At 39.2% G+C, this 19,800-nt stretch overlaps 2 protein-coding genes across 2 annotated transcripts; one reads left to right on the top strand and one right to left on the bottom strand.

Annotated features, from left to right (window-relative positions):
- The first annotated feature begins 7,868 nt into the window (after nucleotides 1-7,868).
- LOC146505454 (DNA damage-inducible transcript 4 protein-like) lies at nucleotides 7,869-10,245 on the top strand. Its single transcript, XM_085182563.1, has 2 exons — nucleotides 7,869-8,121; nucleotides 8,364-10,245. Exons 1-2 carry the CDS (start codon nucleotides 7,962-7,964, stop codon nucleotides 8,870-8,872), a joined length of 669 nt encoding a protein of 222 aa, XP_085038689.1. The 5' UTR covers nucleotides 7,869-7,961; the 3' UTR covers nucleotides 8,873-10,245.
- A 2,937-nt stretch (nucleotides 10,246-13,182) lies between these two features.
- Nucleotides 13,183-19,767, bottom strand: dnajb12a (DnaJ heat shock protein family (Hsp40) member B12a). The gene is made up of 9 exons (XM_085182552.1): nucleotides 19,632-19,767; nucleotides 19,109-19,286; nucleotides 17,290-17,435; nucleotides 17,033-17,203; nucleotides 15,962-16,041; nucleotides 15,729-15,838; nucleotides 15,475-15,647; nucleotides 14,595-14,737; nucleotides 13,183-13,786 (listed from the first exon to the last, which is right to left on the bottom strand). Exons 1-8 carry the CDS (start codon nucleotides 19,762-19,764, stop codon nucleotides 14,616-14,618), a joined length of 1,113 nt encoding a protein of 370 aa, XP_085038678.1. The 5' UTR covers nucleotides 19,765-19,767; the 3' UTR covers nucleotides 13,183-13,786; nucleotides 14,595-14,615.
- Nucleotides 19,768-19,800: the final 33 nt, after the last annotated feature.

The following is a 19,800-nucleotide window of genomic DNA, read 5'->3' as shown; positions in this document are numbered from 1 at the left end:
AACAGCAAATGCTCGATCGCCTTTTCTCTTTAAGTGTGAGCGTGATGGGAAAAGTAAACAGGTTTCTGGGAAGATCTCAGGCAGCCAGGCCATGAATGTTTTTTAAAATAATAAGTTGAATATTAAAACCAGTTCTTAAAGTAAAGGGCAGCCAGTGTAAACAGTGTAGCAGCGCCAGTTTCTTATGTGCCACTGCTGTAGCAGCAGGACTCATTAACCTTGCTTATGTGTTTCTCAAGCACACCCAGGTTTCTGACAACTGATTGTACATGAACTGATAAAGGACCAAGGGAGGACTTGATGAGTAAATGGAGCGTTTCTGGACCAATGATAGGATTTTCTGTTTAATTTTAAACAGTTTAATTTTTTAGAAAATATAAGTCTGTGGATTTTACCATTCATTTAATACTAAGCTGTTAGCACAGTAGTGGAACAAAATATCATTTCTCTGTATAATGTAGCCAAGAGACAGCATGTATATATAATTTTTTTAAAAACAAGGTAGGACCTAGTATAGACCCCTGGGGGACTCCAGATTTTAAAATAGGGAGAGCTGTGGTCAACAGTAAAAAAACAAAACAAAAATAAAACTGTAGAGCTGTTCCAGATATACCAACCTGATGCTGCAGCCTCTCAGTCAAAAAAGTTTTATGGACTGTTGCATCAAATGTTGCACTTAAGTCAAGAAGAACAAGAACAGAACATTCATCAGTGTCAGCAGTTTTTAAAATATCATTTGTGCCTCTAAAAGGCACCGTCTCAGTTCTGTGATGTTGTTTAAAACTGGACTGACATTTTGAAAAGATTTTGTTCTCATGTAACTTTTAAAGATGCAGTGGACAACAAATTTTCTCCTGCAGCATCCAAAAAGGTGTTAACTAAGGTGTAATCTCACACGACTCTGCTAAGTGTCCCAGTAAGGGGCAGCATACATGACACCAGGCCCTAGAAATGGGATACCTAAGTGCAACACACCTACAACAAATGTTATGAATTATTCAAACTGTACTGTTCATGCTGTCAGAACTCATTATTGTATGTGAACTTAATCAAAACCTCTCAGTCTTAATAAAAATGAAACAAATTACCACAGTGCTGTCTGATTTCATGTGATTTTCTTATGGAATAAAGTTAAAGCAATAGTTAATTACATTGTTATATCTTGATTGACAAACTGACAACCTTGCATTTTGCCCTTGTATCTACATTATAACAATGAAACACAGTTGGCTAAAATAGAAAAAACAAATACAGAAAAGAGTCAATGTTGATTGTTATCTGGATTAATGACAACACAAAAAGAGGTATGCGATGTGGTTATGTTGACTGTAGTTCTATGATACGTCTCGGTTGCGTTGTATAAAATATTTTGATGCATTTTTTGGGGAAGTACAGCATTTGCACTTTGCCAGGCTATAGCGTTTAACTATATCTGCATAGCCTGCTGCAGTCTCAGCCCTAGAGAGGATCAGTGAATGACAGCTTGTAAATGAAATGCTGGATTAACTGATGCCATCTTTATCTCATCCTGAAAGAAGTGTATTTGAGACCTTAAGAAAGGCAGGCGTAAAGACAGGAAGTTGTTCAAACTGAACATGGACTCCTGCATGGAAATTATGTGATGTGATACAATCAAGTGCGTGAAAGCAGCTGAGCTTAATCCACATATAGTGAAGCATACAGCAAGCATGCAAAGGCTTTTTTTTTAATGCTACACACTCAAGCTGAATAAAATATTCATGTGTGCAAACAACAAATTTTCTAGCTGGTTGGACTCTGCTTAGTTTGTACTTCCTGCGTTCAACTAAAGCTAACTGTAGCCAGACACGAATACATGCAATCTCCCTGCTTTAATCTCAGTAACATTAATCAAACTGAAAGCAATGAACAGCATGAAGCAAAATTACAGTGTGATTAACTTCTCTCTTGTAAGTCACATATTAGGGGGAAAAACTGAAGCTACTGCAGCAGGAATCGAGCAAAGGCCTGGCCATGAACCCAGACAGATGTGATATGACAGTCACGGAGCAGTGAAGCAGAAAGCGAAAGGAAGGAACACGGGAACCGGCAATTTTCATCTCGTTCTTTGGAGACAGAAAAGGAAATAAATGGCTGAGAAATCCTAGAGTCATAGTACTATAGGCTGTAATGTAATCTTATAAAAGCACTGTGAATATACTCCTCTGTCATGTGAGTGTGTTTTCCCCGGGTTTGATGCTTTGTGACTCAGAGGAAGAGATGTAATTGTGACGACCGCACAGATCAAGTGAAGTTCATTAACGAAACATTTTGGATTCTGTCATCCAGAACAGCTGTGTGTATCCACGAGCCAGTCTTGGAGCCTAAGTTAATTGTCAGCTTATTAATTAATACTTTTTTAATGAATGTGTGCCATTACTAATGACTTTCTAGCAGTCTGTTTAAGGGGTCAGTCAATTGGTTCAGGTCTCCCTACAGATATCATTATATTAATGATGTTATTTAACTTTGGGCTGGAAAAAAGCAAACTGCAGAACCTTTCCCTTAAACTGTAACGTCCATTCAAGACTAATAGGTGGTATTAGTCCAGTAAACACGGACGATATCCAGGATACTTTAAGATTCAAAGAGCAGTCACAACAGCCGAGGAAGGCTGTGTTTGGCAGGATTGCTAAATAATGCACATGCTTCTAAAATGAGAGACAGAGAGAGAGAGCTTCACTCTGGGACAAGTCACACTAAGAGTACTTATAAATAATGATCGGGATCCTTTTCTCTGTCTTAAGTCATCATGCATGCAGTGACTTTTTTGCTCTGCTACCTATCACTTAGCAATGCAGCCTCTGTGCCAAATTACAACCGATCAATATCAATAATGAAACTCGTTCACAAACTCAGCAACCAAAGCTGGAAAATGCAAATAATCCACCTCCTTTGGGTGCTTTATGTCAAGTTGGCAGTCAGTGAAAGGAAACGATAACACCTTTTTGTTTTGTTGCTCATGTTCCGTGACCAACAACAATAATAAATGAATGACACAGGGCTTATTACACCTCTGTAAATGTATTTAAAGCAGATAGTGGTAAAATGTTCCTTACTAGATTTTATCTATGCCTCTTTTTTTCTTCTTTTCTTCTTTCTTTTTTCAAATCTATCATCTTTGAACAGAAAGGCCCAGCAGATCCACCCTCTGGAGTGTTGTGTAACGTGTTAATGCTTTAATAAAGAAGAGTGTATCTTCACAAACAAAGAGAGAGAGAGAGAAAAAAGCTAAACATCACATTTTCCCCTCCCCTGAGAGTGTGGGTCTGTTTCTGCTTCTTCCAGCAATAAATCAAAACCTGTCCCAGGTCCAGCGTCAGGTGATGCAGCCTCGCCGAGCCAAACAGCCGATCCTGCATTCACTGCAAAAGCCTTTTCAGATAAACACGAGGAGGCCTGAGATGGAAAGGTTATTCTTCTTCAGTTGGAAGTGTCTCCTCAGAGTGACAGACACCACCTCATTTTTCATGCCACGAGGAGTGATAAACAGCAATAAAGTACTTCTGCTCACAACGGCATGCCGTTGCTATAGTCACAGCCTCCCAAACACAATCCAGGGACCCTTTCACCTCTTACTGAATTCATTAACATAAGCGTATGCAAAAGAGCGTGAAGAAGAAGGTGGTATTTGAGCACATTCTGGTTAAGTGCATCGTAATTGCTCGGGTTATTTTCGCACCAGTTACTGAAACAAGTAGTTTGCTGGGATGAAAAAACTATAGGTAGGATTTTCTTTGTGGTTCGCTCCAATGATCCTCTGATTAAAGGAAGTACTTCCAGAAAACAACAACAAAAAAAAGCACTCTCAACAAGCCACTTGGTAATAGATTTATTATACATGAATTAGCCCGAGGCTGGCCAGCTTAACAGCCCTCTCAGGCCTGTTTGAATTGTAAAACACACTGCCTGTCACGCTTTGTTTCCCTTTTTACTTTTCTTCCATGACAATGTACAAATAATGTTTTCCCCCAAACAGTGTAGTCTGCCGGCTTAAGCTCAGGAAAACGGCACCGGCGCTGTGTGCGGAGAAACATTAATGGAGCAGAATAAAACACACTTGCTACATTTGAAACGCCCGTGAAAAAGATACGTCAGACAGCCTGCTGTGTGTTCACGGGCACAAACAATAGATGCAACCGGGCATAAACATTTCCCATGCAAACATAAGCACTTTCACCACACTGGCTGCAGCTTCTTCGTCGTGTGAAACTTAAAGCTTGTACAGTGACGCCACTATCTGGTTATGCAGTGCATTACATCATTTGAATTGGAAGTCCACTAGGTTAAGTGCGATTAAACACACAAACTGCACTATGAAATGAACGTAGCTTAAATAGTTTTGGCATTAGTTTATTGTTAGGTAGTTCAGCTTTTTTATTTTTTTGTGTAGTCAGCTACTGAAATTTTTCTGTTTTACCTTTCCTTGTTTACTACTTCTTTAATACGACTATTAGGGTAACACCAAAAATATATGTTATTGTTCATTTTCAGAATAAAGTTGAAATGTGGAGAATAAAGTTGTCGTTTAAAGTCAAACAACTGCTACAGCTGTCTTGTGTAGGTGAATTAGTAAAGGAACGTGATCAGCGATCTTATTGTGTCTTGCGATACATCATACATCCTCTTTACTGCACGAGGGTCTAACCATCGGTATCCTTGCACGTGCCATTTCAGTTATCACAAATGTGGTGTTTTCTTTTTAACCAAATGAGGCCTTCTGCCAACACATTCTGCACCATCTCTGCAGCGTTCTTAGTCTTATCACAACACTGTTTATGTGCTAAATAAAAGGTAAACTTAAAAAAAAAAGTTTAGTGCTCACAAAACTATACTTACGTAAAGCTGCAGGGAAAAAAAGAGGGAGTTTTAGTCTTAGTCAGTGAGGTCAAATGTGGCATCACAACCAGTATCAGGTGGTTCTGGTGCGTGCATATTATGAGACTGGGATGACTAGTGACTGACTGTGAGTCAGTTTCAGTTATGACTTGCAATAATGGACTATTGAAATCTTGCTCAGATTATATATATATATATATATATATATATATATATATATATATATATATATATATATATATATATATATATATATATATATATATACACACACAAACTAACTCACAGCAACCATTTCTTAGGGCTCACACATTAGCAGCTGTAGTAATAATGACATCATCAACAAAAGTCAAACAGGATTATTTCCTGCTTGTTGCAACACTTAGGCTGTCTGGGCTTTCTGATATTGCAAATGTAAAATCATAGCAATTTATCATATGAGTGTTGTAAAGCTATTTTAGTTTTTAAGACCGTTAAACAAGGACCAGTCAGGTAAACTGAATCAGATATCAACTTTTTTGTATTGTATTGTTATAATTTCCTCAAATGTTCATTCATATAGTCAATTTGAATGTATATTTTACATCTGATATACTTTTGGTTTTACATAGTTTTAATCAACTAAGCTTCAACTTCAGTGTAAAGCAAGTGGTAGTTTTCTAAATTATACTAGTACTTTTCTGTGCTTCTTTGGGTTTTTATTCCAACAAACCAAGTCAAAGAGAAGGTCAGTCCCCCGAATGGGATGTAAGTAACCTACAATCCCCATAAAAATAAGAGGCATGAATGGACACAGAGGCTTAAGACTTTAAGTTGGAGAGCAAATACCTGCTATTGGGGGATGGTAAAGCCTCCCTGTTAGAAATCATGAGCCAGAATTGTGCAAGATTTTTCTTAAACTTTGGGTCTCTGAGAATAGCACACGTTCTAGTCATTTATTAAAGCATTTAAGTGAACAACATGGTCATAAAGTTGTGACACCAATCTGTCACTAAAGCTTATTGACTGACTGAAAAAAACTAACATTTAAAAAGGAAAAACTAGCATGTGTAAGCTGTGTAAAATGTAAATAAAAACAGAATGATTTTCAGATCTCATACACCCATATTTTATTCACAGAAGAGCACAGGGACGTATCAGCTGGTTAAACTGAGAAAATGGCAGCAACAAATGTGAAAACAGGTGGGACAGGGCCATGTTTTAGGCTGTGTAGCACCCCCTCCCCTTTTAACAGCACTCCATAAATGTCTAGGAACTGGAGAGAGGAGCTGCTGGACTTCTGGGAAAGGACTGTTCTTCCAATCTTGCCTGATATAAATTCCATGTGCTCAACAGTCCTGGATCTTCTTGTATTTTTGTTGTATTGAACTGAAGGCAGTTCAGCACCCGGACTCTTCTACTTCAAAGCCATGCTGTTGCAATAGATCTAGGATGTGTGGGTCCTGGAAAGGACATCAGCTGGATGGAGCAAATGTTGCTAAAACCTGTGTATAACTTTAAACTTGTCTAAACCACAGAACAGTTTTCCACTTTCCCATTTTTTAGCTTTGGCTCAGAGAGGGCAGTGGCATTTCCAGATCATGTTGGCACATGGCTTCCTCTTAGCATGACAAAGCTTTAACCTAGATTTGGGAATAGCATGACATGTGGTCACAGATAATGATTTCTGGAAGTGTCTCTGAGCTGATGCAATAACTTCCATGACAGAATCATGTCTGTTTTTAATGCAATACTGCCTGAATGCCCAAAGACTAGCATCCAATACTGATTTCACACAGAGATTCCTCCAGATTTTAAGAATCTTTTGATGATGATGTTTTTTTATTTAGATGATATTTAAAATCTTTACAATTTTACCTTCAGGAATATTGTTCTGAAATCGTTCCACAATTTGTAAATGCAGATTTTTTTTATTTACAGATTAGTGAACCTCTGCCCATCTTTACTTCAGACAAACTCTTTTAAATATACAATCTATTGTTGACTTATTGCCAATTAACTTAATTAGTTAAAAATATTTCACCACCTGTTTCTTTCACAACTTTTTTTAAACAATTGTTGCTGCCATCAAATTCAGAATGAGATAACATTTTAATAAAATAGTAAATTATTAAATGATTTCTGTGTTTTATTATGAATAATATATGGTTTTAAGAGTTTTGACTTTGATTGCATTCTGTTTTACGCAGTGCTTTTTTGGTAATGGAAAGACCTGAGAGACCTTCTTTAAACCAACTTTAACTTTAAAACAAAATTATCATTAAAGAAAAAGGAGAATGAAACTATGAGGATGTGTAGAGGGGAAAATAAAACTCATTAAAAATAATAAGATCTAGGCTATGATCACTACAACGCCCCCTTTAAAAAAAATCTGGTATTTATAGGCTGTTTTTTTTTTGTGCCAGTAATGTCGACTGGGCTTACTTCATGCCTGAGAAACTGCCTGTTGAAGTTTAGTTTGAGTTGGCAGTTTGAGTTTAGGTTTGGCCCCTGCTGAAGAGACTTTTAAACGTTTATAAATTATTCCCAGGGGCGCTGTTTAAAACAAAAGCTGTAAAGTTAATGGTCAGCACTCTTTCTGACCATTTGACGGAAACGACAAACGAGGTCTACGTGCGAGACGTGTCCCCCATGTCATTCACAGGAATCGATCTTTCAACAACTGTACAGTCATCGTCTTTTCCTCTGGGCTTTCGTGTGAAATTTCTGTTGGGCGGATCTTTCTTTATCGTTTAGTAGGATTTGTGTGGCAATTTTTACTTTACCTTTAAAATGACTAACAAATAGAGCAGTAAAAAAATAAAGAGTAGAAAGAGCAGGAACTTCTGCGCGTATGCAGGATGGGGGTCGGGCTGTTGCTGCAATACCGGCAGAGGGGGCTTTGCCTAATCATCAAAGGGATCAGCAGTGTTACCAGGCAAGGCAGAATGCTGAGGACGTGAGCTGAATCGTCATTGGTGGAAAAATACGATGGGCGGGGTGTTCTTTTCGTGGGTATATAAGGCTTTGTTCCATTGTTACAGAGGTCTTCCAGCTGGTCTGGTTCAAGGGACGGGGCCACCATCCGGGGATACAATAGCACTTTAATTTTTTTGTTTTTAAGGATGTCTTGCAATCAGTCTCTGGACGGTAGTTTTCCTCCATCTCCATCGGAGGACAGGGGCTCACAGCGGCTGTCCTGGAGCAGTTTGCTTCACAAGCTGACAGAGCTGAAGGGACACAATCGGAGGGTGACAGACAATCAGTACTGCAGGAGTGAATCTGGTGAGTGTCATTTGATCAAACTAACGCTGTTCAAGAATATATATGTATAATTTCTGATTGTTTAAATGCATTTTGGAAAGAGAAACAGAGAACAAGAGAGAATGAAGTCTTAAAGTACAAAGAAAATATGCTTTTCAGTCTTTCTTCCACTTTGTTTAATGATTAGAAAACTTAAAAAAAGAAAGGTGAATCCCACACTGCTATATATTCCTTACTAACTTGTAGCTACTCCTTTGTTTCAGGATCTATGACAGATCTGTCAGAGTTAGACATCAGCTCCTTCTTCTATCCTCTGGAGGAGACCTTGGCTGCAGACGTTGTGACTGCCATTGCACATAGTCTCAGTGATGCATCGCACACCAGCTTGGATTGCTCCAAACTCATCCTCCCTGACTTCCTGCTACACAATATCAGCCAAGAGCTCCTCCACTTGGCCGGGATAGAGCCTTGTGGTCTCAGGGGAGCACTCATCGACCTGTGCGTTGACATGGGGGAACAGGACTCCCCATGTACTGTGGATCAAATAGCAGTAGATCCATCCCTTGTCCCAACTTTCCATGTGACACTGGTGCTGAGGGTGGAGTCCAGTGGACTGTGGCCAAAAGTTCAGAAGCTCTTCAAAAGTAGCAAACCAGCACAGACATCCTCACCGTCTCCGAAGCACCACAACACCCTGAAGCTGAGCACGAGTTTCAGGGCTATCAAGAGGAAACTGTACAGTTCAGCTGCACTGCTGGTTGAGGAGTGCTGATCGCTGAGCACTCCTGTCTCCGATAAGCTGAACTCTAAAGAAACTGTAACGAAGCTGCTAATTAATGCAAAGTCTTAACAAAAGCACTGTCGAGACATAACAATGATGACCTGTCTGTGATGATGTATGATGGGGTTAATACTGAACTACCTTTGTCTCATAGCAGCTACTCATGTGGGTGCAGTGAAGATTAGTGTTTGCACATGGGTCAGTTTCATTCCTGTGAATGTGAAGCCACACTTATAAGGGAATGCCTTATGTATGTGACATTTATATAGACCAACGGACACTCGTTTTGTATTTTTTTTTAACATGAGAGAATAAATTATTTTTTTTATTAACTTTTTGTGTGAGTTTTATCTGGCTGTGTCCCATATCCACACAAATTCATACATGCTATGTACTGCAGTGCTGAGACAAAACAGTAAAGCAGCAGTATGTTGTATTTTATTTCTCTTGCACCAACCATTCAGTTATGTTACTGCTGTAAACAGATACTTCCAGCAGTTTTCTTAGAGTAGTCAGTACTTAATGACTTGACATCAGGGGTGTTAAACATGAGGCCCGGAGTCCAGAACTGCCCACCAAAGACTCTACTCTGCCCTCTGGATGGTATGGGAAATGTGAAGGAACATATCAATTTTAGACTCTACCTCCCTCTTGGCCATTATACACCAAAATAATTAAGTACATAAATCACAGAAAGTGGATTTAGTTTTTTTTAAAAAAGGGAGAAGTATTCTGTCAGTTTTTTCATTTGTAGTCACAGGACAGTCTGCACAATGAGCTAACAGAACTTTTTCTATAATTTTACACATTTATTTCTTGCAATTGAATTTTTTTTTTTATCATGTAGTAAAACTGAGCTATAATGTTGAAACATCACTTGTTTCCTTATATTAAAATATCTTATGGCTTACATGTGTACTTAAACTTTACACCGACAGAAAGAGGTGTTTCGCTGGTTCGGCCCACTTAAGATCAAAGTGGGCTGTACGTGGCCCATAATGTAAAATTTGTTTGAAATCCTTGCTCTACATGGAGTGGAGTAGTCAACAGGTGTAGTTAATGAAGTTAACCAACTTATCTTGAAGAAGAAACCTTAAAGATAACAGGGGAAACTGGCAGACACCAGTAAAATTAAAGTGAGATAGTACTGTCTGATAGAGATGGCACGATACCACTTTTTTATGTCCGATACCGATATCATAAATTTGGATATCTGCCGATACCGATATGAATCCGATATAGTGTGTTTTTTAATCAGTAAAACTGTTTTTTTAATATCTTGCTGCTTTTTGTACAAGTTCATACTCAAGTTAAAAAACAACAACAACACTAAAGCTATTCTGTTATACCTGTATGTATAAAAACCCCCAAAAAAACACTGCACCCAAAATATTTCATAGATCAGCAACACTGATCAATCTAATAAAGTTAAACCTACCCCATCCTCCCTATTCTGGTATTTTAAAGAGTACTTAGCAGAAATATTAAGCAACCTAACTAATAGGGTTGCAAACTCCCAGCAAAAGAAAATAGGGAACCACCCTCTTCCTCATGATGCTTAATCAATGTAATCAACTTTAATTTGATGCAGGGTGAAAAAAATTCACAGAAATAAATTATTTTTCAAGAATAATTAAATAGATTCAACATCTTTCTTCAACAGAATTACAGACTGCACAAATGGTACCTTCCCAAAGGAAAAAGTACTACTACTAAAAAGTACTAGGGTATATTAGACTTAACAGTTACTATATACAGTAATGGACTTCTATACATTTTACATCAGATTAAAACTTTGGGTGTAAGATTCAGATAATTATTAAATAATTAAAAGCTAGATATTTTAAATGAGAATAAGAAAGAAAAGTATGTCTTTGTGCCCCCTTTTGCCTGTTCATGCCCTATCGGCCCCCCTGGCTAAACTTTGCTAGATCCGCCCCTGCACAGTTACCAGCCGTCAGCTGCATAGAAAAAGATCCTGGTCTAGAATGTAATATTAAATAAATTCTAACAACAGCTTATCAAGCTTAATAGTGCTGCTGTTGTTCAGCCGCTGGTTTCCTCTTTCTGGTGAGAAGTGGGCCAAAAACAAAGAAGAGAGACGGACTCGCGACAGAAAAGCCGATCAGCTGATCATTAAGCAGTTTCACGATTGAAGTAGCAGCAGGAGAGAGAGAGAAGAGGCAGTTGCTCTATATATCGGTTGTTAAGCTTAACGCGGGAATGCTTTACAAACATTCAGAGATGAACTTACACACTTGCTTTACTTCTCTCTGGGATAACTTCCTCGGAGATGAAATGTTTGCTAGCAGGCTACAAATACACACAGCCGCTCTATCACGTGACCACACTGCTCCGGCTTGCCATGTCGCCAAGTTTTGTGAGGTGCTTTTTTGATATTTAATGGATCGGATTACATTTTTTATTTCTCTCCGATATCCGATCCAGTAATTTAGGTCAGTATCGGACCGATACCGATACGTAATATCGGATCGGTCCATCTCTACTGTCTGATAACGGTTATCATAGGAAATGTGTGAATGTTCATCAGTAATATTCAAAAGTCTTGAGGAACGCATCAGTTTTAAAAATATTTTGCTTCCAACAACTTTATACATTTTAAAAAGGTCTTAAGCATTAGTTTGCCAGGTTTACTAAAAATCTTTGACATCGTTCAAGCATAAGAAAGGCACTTAACAGAATGACAAACCTTTAGTTGAACCTACAAAAAAAAAGTTACCATAGTTCGAAGGGCATAAAACTGTATCTTTGTAACAACAAGATGATTCCCAAAGAGCTATTAGCCAAATTCCTGGCGTAACACAGCGTGGTGTGAAGTGTGGCCTTAAAAAAATTAAAAATCTGGAAAAGTAACAGGCCTGAAAGAGCTGCAGCAGATGATCAGTATCTGAATGACCTGAGAGACCTTCAATTAGTTATTAATCAGTCAGCGACTTCATTTTTCAGCATGACAATGATCCCAAACACATCGCCAATACAGAAAAAGCATACTATTCCACACAATGGAGCACTCCATCAATCATTCATGGATTGGCCTCCCCAGATACTGGGCTTCAACTTTGCTGAAGCAGTTTGGGATCATTTTGACAGAGAATATAACAAAAAGGCAGTCAACAACCAAAGAAGAGCTTTGAACTACTTAAAGAAATGACAAGAAAGTTTGGTAAGAGCTCAGGCTGTGTTTAGGTTTAAAAGTGGCCACATCAAAAATTGACTTTGAAGCTTGTTAGAAATGTACAAACTGTTTTTGCTTATATATATATATCATATTTCCATGTGTGTTTGCATCAGTTTCCCTGGAAAAATATGAAGAAATGAGGAGAGGCTCAATACTTTTACGCAGCACTGTACATCATAATTAAACTCTCATTGGAACCAACTTATCTTGTGTGTGTCTCAACCTAAAGCCAACATTAGACATGGTGTAAACTGGCGGTTCAAAGTGTGACGATTCACATGAAGCGAATGCGTCACGAAGCAGATGTGTCACCTTTTCCTACATGTGAGAAGTTTGCCTTCAGGCCATCCAACTCCCAAAAAAGCTTTCTTAGGAACAGTCAACATGGAAAAAAAACAAACCACAGTTGTTTCCAAATGCTAGCCGAAGTGCAACTGAAACCTTAAAGTATAGTGAAGCAAGACGTCTAAAATAAAATTTAACACTGACTTTTTTTCCTTTTTAAAAAAAACAAACAAAACCACAAAACACAGAGGACACAAATCTCTACTTTCCCAGAGCGAAACTCGTCCGTTCACCCACCACAACCAGATGAAGGTTGGTTACTGACTCCCGAAGGCCTTTTACGTCCAGCTTTTAAGTGTTTCTGTGGCCTTTTTTCCAGATTTCCCACCAAAGTCACAAACATATGACACAAACAGCATGACTGATCAGTTGCAGTGATGGTCCTAGAATAACATTATGCCACCAGAGAAACAGGAAATATCCAAACGGGGATATTGTGATGCTATAGGTCATCATTCTCACCCCCATATCTAGTACATACACTGCAGCACACAGTTTAAGCAGCTAGAATATCCAACGAGGACGTCAAAACTGTAAACTTGGAGAAATAACTGAAAATTAAAAATTTTAAGCTTTTGAACTGTGATTCCAGTTTCCTGTGAACGCTGCATTTAGGCACACTCAGAAACCCTCTTTTATACCCTGACTTACATAGTGTAATTTAATTTGGGACACAAAAACTGACTTACTATTGAAGCACATAAGCGAGTGTGTGTACGTGTATGTATGATGTAAAACAAAAGGCGTGCACCAGTCAATCATTGGACAATTTTAATTCAAAGAAACTTTTATACAATTTTAGCATGTTAATTTAATAAATATGGTTTACTTTCATTTGTGCAACAGTTTACAGTAATTATGATCCAACAGGCTACAAGCAAATCCACTTAACAATGTAAATGACTTCAATAACCCCTGCACTGTTAAAAGTAAAATGAATATTTACATTGGTAAAACTACAAAAATTACACGCTTTCCTTGTGAGTGGCTCAGACATCCGTCTATGAGAAGGCCATCGGGTTTCTCAAAATATTTAAGAAAAAGAAAACGATTGGGACAGAGGAAGCTAATCTTAGTAGCTTTGCGTACCGACAACAATGCTCTTACTTTTCAGCACGACTACCCGGCCGCCTCTCACCACTGTAAAGATTCTAGTAAGACAATGTCAGCAGTGAACTCAAAGCTTCTCACAGTTCTACAGGAAGTCAATCTACACCGAGGCGCAGAGAGGTTCCCTGATGAGGTCTGCTGCCCACTACACGTAAGGCATTTTTTGATTCTCTTGGTTTGCTGCAGAAATGTGGTCAAATTTGAGTGGGCTCCGACCGATTTCTTCTAATTAGATTCAAGTACTGACGAACCTGAGAAAACCAAGAGAATAAATCACAGTTATACAGCCATTCATATCTCAGGATAATCACTTCAATGTTATATATATTTAAGTTTCTTAAAAATATAATTCATAATTCTTCATATATATTATATAATTCATAATTCTTAATTCTTCATAATTAATAATTCATTATCACTATTACTCAGTAACATTCACCATGAGTGGAAAGGTTAAATTATACAGATAATTTTGCATGTTTTCACCAAACCAGCTACTGTTACTTTACACCTGGTCACTCTTTTTGAATTGTAGTTCCTACTTTAAAAGGTGGAAAGTTAATATATAGGGATGTTTCCTTAGCTCAATATGGCTAAACAATCACAGTCAAAGACAGATTTCTTTCATTTACTGCAGGAGCTTTTTTTTTTAACCATGCAGAAAAACTGTGACACATTGTTTAAATTGCACTTGTTTTCCTTATATTAAGACATCTTAGGGAATAAAGGGGTAGTTAAACTCCTTTACACTGACAGGAAGAAGAGTATCACTCATCCGGCCCACTTAAGATCAAAGTGGGCTGTATGTGGCCTGCGATGTAAATTGAGTTTGACATCCCTTCTCTTGAATATCTGACACAGCTCGATTATCAAGCCACGCAAAAACAAGGTGTACTGACTGATTCTTGTAAGATATTAAGAATAAATTTAAAACAGCATTCTGAGTGGCTGGAGTAATGGGGGATGTGTCAGATAAAACATGCAAAAACTCTGAATTCTTTCCAGTCCATATACGGCATCCTGTAGCACTCATACTGTATGCCACAGACAGCAACGTACCCATATGTGAAGAAGTGTTTTCTAGCCATCCAATATGACTTGAATCTCAGATAGTCTGGAACAACTGGGAGTCCCCATCCTCTGTGCTCTCTGGTACAACTCAGAATCCCCGAAGTAACGAGCACGATACAGTAAGCCTTCCTCTGAAAGTACAAGAAGAGAATTTGTCAGTACAATTCACATTAACTGGTTCAAAATCAGGCAGAACTTAAGTGTTAAACATAGAATAAAATATGGATTTAGGCTCCTGGTTTGAAGTGTGAAGCCAACTCCCAACAGCCAGCAGGGGGAGCTTTCCTCCAGGTCTGGTTCTGCTCTGTCATCCCAGTAAATACTTTCCTGACGACTTGATTACCTCAATTGCTAGGCTAAAATCTAACTGAATAAATCCTGAAGTTCATTTTGTAAACTATGATCCCATTCGGAGTTAAAAAAGATAATACAAGGTCGTAGTGTCCTTGGTTTCACACGGGACGCGCCCAGTTTCAAAACACCAAGGCAGCAATAACTGCTCAACCCAAGGCTGCAAAACAGGAATCCTCCGATCTCCAGGTGACGTCATGGTGGCTACATCTATTTTTTATACTGGTGTTAAATTGCTCAGTTGGACGTTGTTTTAAAGAACTTGAGATGTTAACCAAACAAACTCAAGCACTACAAGGTGACATAAAATATTCAATGAAGAAAAGAAAATGAAATAAGAGTTAATCTTTAAAGCCAAATTTGAAGAAAAAAAAGAATAATTCCCCCCTAAAAATGTAAAAATTTTCCAGTTTTCTTCTTGTTTTGCATCAGATCTTGAATCAAATTATTACTTCAAATATTTAAACTCCGGCAATGTAAAACTCAATAATAATCATAGCTAATGCTGTGAACTCACTCTGCTGCTTCTCCTTCCAACAGTTGTTTCTTAGATTGGAGATGTAGTCTTCTTCTACACTTCTCTCCACAGTCTTCAGCATATTTCCAGAATATTCCTCATTGAAACGTTCTCCCACATAAAAAGGCACCTTCAGGCTTGATGTATGCCTTTTGTGGATATGTCCTGCTGACCTGGTATAGAAAAATGCATAACTGAGGGTGTGACAGATGTTCAGACACTTGCACAACCTCATTAACCAATGCACCACTTACGGGCGGTAGCTAAGGCTGTATGGAGGCTGGGTGACCATCATCTGACTGAGAGCTGAAACAATGATGAGGATTAAGATGGGCATCAGCTGGACAAACAGAGCCAGACCTCCCTGTGAAGAGAGAAAAAAAACAATAATGGACTGATTAGTTTTTAACCACAGATCAGACACTAAATCAGGTGGTATAAATATCAAGTGTATTGAAGGTCTTACAAGGTTTAAGCTTGTACTCACATCTCTCTGTTGTTCTCGTCTTTCTTGCCTATTATGGTGTGCAAAGTGCATTCTTCCATTTCTGTAAACATGTACGTTACCTGCAAAATTTGAACACATCACAATTATGAAACTGCGCCTCTTGGATATGTAAAATTCAGCCTAAAGCATACTCAAACTTTCTGCCTAATCACTTATGGCATTCTCATGCTCAACCACAGAGAAGGATGTTCTGCTATTTTTAACAAAAATTGGTCCAAGGAATCATGTTATTTGGTGAAACCGGTCTGGTGTTCATGACACCATCTCTCCTAATTATACTGCAACACAACTTGAGCAACAGTTACAGAAAAAGTCAGAGAAAGCATCTCAACTACCACATAACTAAACATTACAGAGGACCCGACCACATTTATGGAGAAGTGATGAATCTGTAGCGGTAGCTTGTTGGCAGTCTGCGGGCAGTTACGGAAGCCCGCTACCTGCAGAAAGCGTCTGTTGACAGATGAGGGCAGTGTCAAAAATATGTGGTACAACCAGTCTGGGGGCTACTCTTGCTTGTGCTCTTCTTGGTCTGTAAGCAAGCTGAAGTAATAACACACAAAGAGCTGATGTGAATCCGAGTGTCCACTGGAGCTGCTGTTTGTGCTTTTCGTGCTGTGCTTTGTGGCCTTTGATGGCTTTTTTGCAATTCCCATTCCTCATGAATGCTGCTGTCTCCCCCTTCCTTGTTACAGCCCACTCAACACAGCGTCATCTACATCAAGCACAGTACAGTTGGGATTTTGGAGAACTAAACATGAACACGTTTGTCCTGGTTTTTAAAAAAAACCCTCCCAGGAGGGTCTCTGAATATGCTGGCTTTCAGTCTGGAGTGATTATCTTTCTGCATTTAGAAAGGTAATCTGGGAAGCTGCTTTGTAAAATTGGCAGATATGAGGGAAGATTACATATTATGGTTATGTAATAACCACTAGCTGACTCTCGTGTTGTGCAGAATTTCTAAGATCCCTTGCTTGCTTTGATAAGAGTATATCAAAACACGCCAAACATCTTTACTGGGGTGTTATTATTCCTTTGAGCTCTACTTACTTGTTGGAAAGCCTCCACCAAAGAACATGTTAAAGAGGTCCTCGGGTGAGATATCTGCTTCAAACTCATGATGGTGTCTGTGTCTGCTCGGGTGCGTTCTCTCCTCGCCATACTGGTCATACTGCCTTCGTTTCTCAGTGTTACTCAGAACAGCATATGCATTACCAATAGCTGCGAGACACACAGAAGATCACCACCGTTATGCACTTTCTAAATCTTTGTGTCCATGTCTTTCCCATAAATAACTTTTCATTTACCTTTAAATGCTTCTGTGGCTCCTGGTGCGTGATTTTTATCTGGGTGAAATTTCAGAGCGAGCTTTCTGTAAGCCTTTTTAAGGTCCTCCTCAGAGGCAGTCTTTTCCACTCCTAGGATTTGATAGTAATCTTTACAACTCTTAATCCTGCAGTAAAAAAAATGAGATTGTTAGCAGACTACACATGATAAATAAAATAAAACACTATAAACACAATATGTAGTTAGAGCTACAGAGATGTGACTCTGAGTCTTACACTATGTCGATTTTATGATGTTTATTTTTTTAATTTCCGCAAATAAAAAAAAAAAAAAAAATATTTACAACATTCACATCCCCAGTTTGAGCTCTCTCTCTCTTCAGATCTAACTACTTTAACTTTACATGAACCATCATTTCTACCTGCTTTGCCATCTTTAGGGACCGATATTGACACCGGTGCAACTACTGACACTGCTTATGGGTCCGATACTTTTATCACTTCTCTTATTGATTCTAGATCAATTTTCTGTAGAGGGGGGAAACAGATTTGCACATCACTTGGGTGTGTAGAAGACGTCTGTTTGATGTCACTGTTTTGCAACTGTAAAAAAAACACACATGTCAGCATTGATAAAAGGAACTAATAAGTCTGGAGCCATGAGATATAGATGGATTAGATAATGTGGTCATCACATCCCAGTAGTAATGATATCTTGTCATCCTAAACATAAACCTGTTGACCTATTGGTTAACTAAATCTGCTGGACTGAGTGATGTGTGAAATACAGTCACTGCACACTTTATGAGGGCCACCTTGCTGAATGGGATGTCTTTTTGCCTTCAGAGGTGCCTTAATTCTTTTACGGCATGGGTTCAACAAAGTATTGGAAAACATTCCTCATGATTTTGTTCCATATTTTCAAAGTTGCTGCAGATCTGCTGGCTGTACATCCATGATGTGACTCTCCAGTTTCTCCACATCCCAAAAGTGCTCTATCGGATAGAGAGCTGGCGATCATTTGAGTACAGTGAACTCACTGTGAGACTACTTTGAGATGATGTGAGCTTTGTGGTCTGAGGTCATAAAAGCATGGGCATGGTTAGCAACAACACTCAGGCAGGGTGTGGCATTTAAAGGATGCTCAATTGGTTCGAAGGAGGCCAGAGCATGCCATGAAAATATCCCCCACAAAATTTCACCACAATGAAGAGCCTGAACTGTTGATAAAAGGCAGGTTAAATCCATGCAGTTTATGCCTAATTTTGACCCTAGCATCCAAATGCTGAGATTCATTACACCAAACAGCATTTTTACCAATTTTCTTCTGGCCAATTTTGGTGAGACTGTGTGAATCTTGGCCTCAGTTTGCTGTTCTTAGCTGACAGGAGTGACACCTCGATGGTTTCGGTTCGATGCGTTCTGCCTATAGAAATGCTCTTCAACATACCTTGATTTTAATGAGAGGTTATTTGAGTTCAATCTCAATCACACTCAAGCTCAGCGGATCAGCAGTTTCTGAAATACTGAGACCAGCCTGCCTGGCACCCAAAAACCACTCCACATTCAAAGTCCCTTGAACCACATGTCTTCCCTATTCTCCTGCTCAGGTTGCACTTAAAGGGGTCGTCTTGGACATGTCTACATAACTAAATGCACTAGGTTGCTGCCATGTCATTGGCTGTTGAAATCCTTGCATTTGCCAGCAAGTGTACCTAATAAACTGGTCAGGTAGCGTATATTCACACTGACTTTTTGATAAACATCTAGTGACATCGACGTCAGCCAGCTCCACCAGCATTTTCACTGCAACAAAGGGAGCACATAAACGCGAACTGACTTTTTAACGGCCTCCAGCTGCTCGGCTGTGTAGGACTTTCCCGAGTCCGCCGTCGCTTGTGCGGACACTTCGGGCTCCTCTCTGCCGCCGCGGTGTCTCATAGCGGGTCCTTCTCCGTTCACATGACTGCCGTTCTCCTCTGGAGGCTTTCCATTCTGCGCTAAAGACTCCAGTAAGTCTGTGAAAAGACAGAGGAGACATTATCGACGGTTGCCACCTGAGTTCACGTTTCCTATGTCGTTAATCCTACCAAGGTTAGCTACTTGTTAGCATCCCAGCTGCTACGAAGACCACTCTATAAGGGATAAAACTGCGAATACCGACTAATCGTCCACTATGTTGAAGAAACCAAACGTATTAGAGAAACGCGACTCTAGGCTGAAAAACTACAAATACCAGTGTCGGCTAGCAGCTGGTGTAACGTTAATGCTAGCGTTAGCTGCTTCGGTTTCACATCGACGGCCTAGCACCCATGATTTAAAAACCCCCAATCACTTCCCAAACAGGCGTTTATTCGACGTACTTTTGGCTTGCTCTGTCGGAAACAGGCGTTGTGCCTTCTCCAGGAACTTTCTGGCTTTATCCGGCTGATTGTTACTGACTGCATTTAGGGCTATTTTAATGCACCGCTCCGCTTCGTCCTTGTTTGAGTCCATCGCGACACAGCGGAAATGTTTACTTGCCCTGGGACG

The sequence above is a fragment of the Neolamprologus multifasciatus genome, chromosome 13 (assembly GCF_963576455.1).
Source record: "Neolamprologus multifasciatus chromosome 13, fNeoMul1.2, whole genome shotgun sequence".
Classification (NCBI taxonomy): Eukaryota; Metazoa; Chordata; class Actinopteri; order Cichliformes; family Cichlidae; genus Neolamprologus; species Neolamprologus multifasciatus.
The sequence above is the reverse complement of the archived record's forward strand: the minus strand, read 5'-3'. Positions and strand labels throughout refer to the sequence as shown.

What these genes read in the sequence shown, in the direction of transcription:
- dnajb12a (XM_085182552.1), bottom strand. Translation starts at nt 19,764, where the DNA reads ATGGACTCAAACAAGGACGAAGCGGAGCGGTGCATTAAAATAGCCCTA. An exon ending in CAGCTGGAGGCCGTTAAAAA is followed by an intron (nt 17,436 to 19,108) that starts GTCAGTTCGCGT and finishes TTTTTACTGCAG; the next exon opens with GATTAAGAGTTGTAAAGATT. An exon ending in TACAGCCTTAGCTACCGCCC is followed by an intron (nt 15,648 to 15,728) that starts GTAAGTGGTGCA and finishes TTTCTATACCAG; the next exon opens with GTCAGCAGGACATATCCACA.
- LOC146505454 (XM_085182563.1), top strand. Translation starts at nt 7,962, where the DNA reads ATGTCTTGCAATCAGTCTCTGGACGGTAGTTTTCCTCCATCTCCATCG. An exon ending in GTACTGCAGGAGTGAATCTG is followed by an intron (nt 8,122 to 8,363) that starts GTGAGTGTCATT and finishes CCTTTGTTTCAG; the next exon opens with GATCTATGACAGATCTGTCA.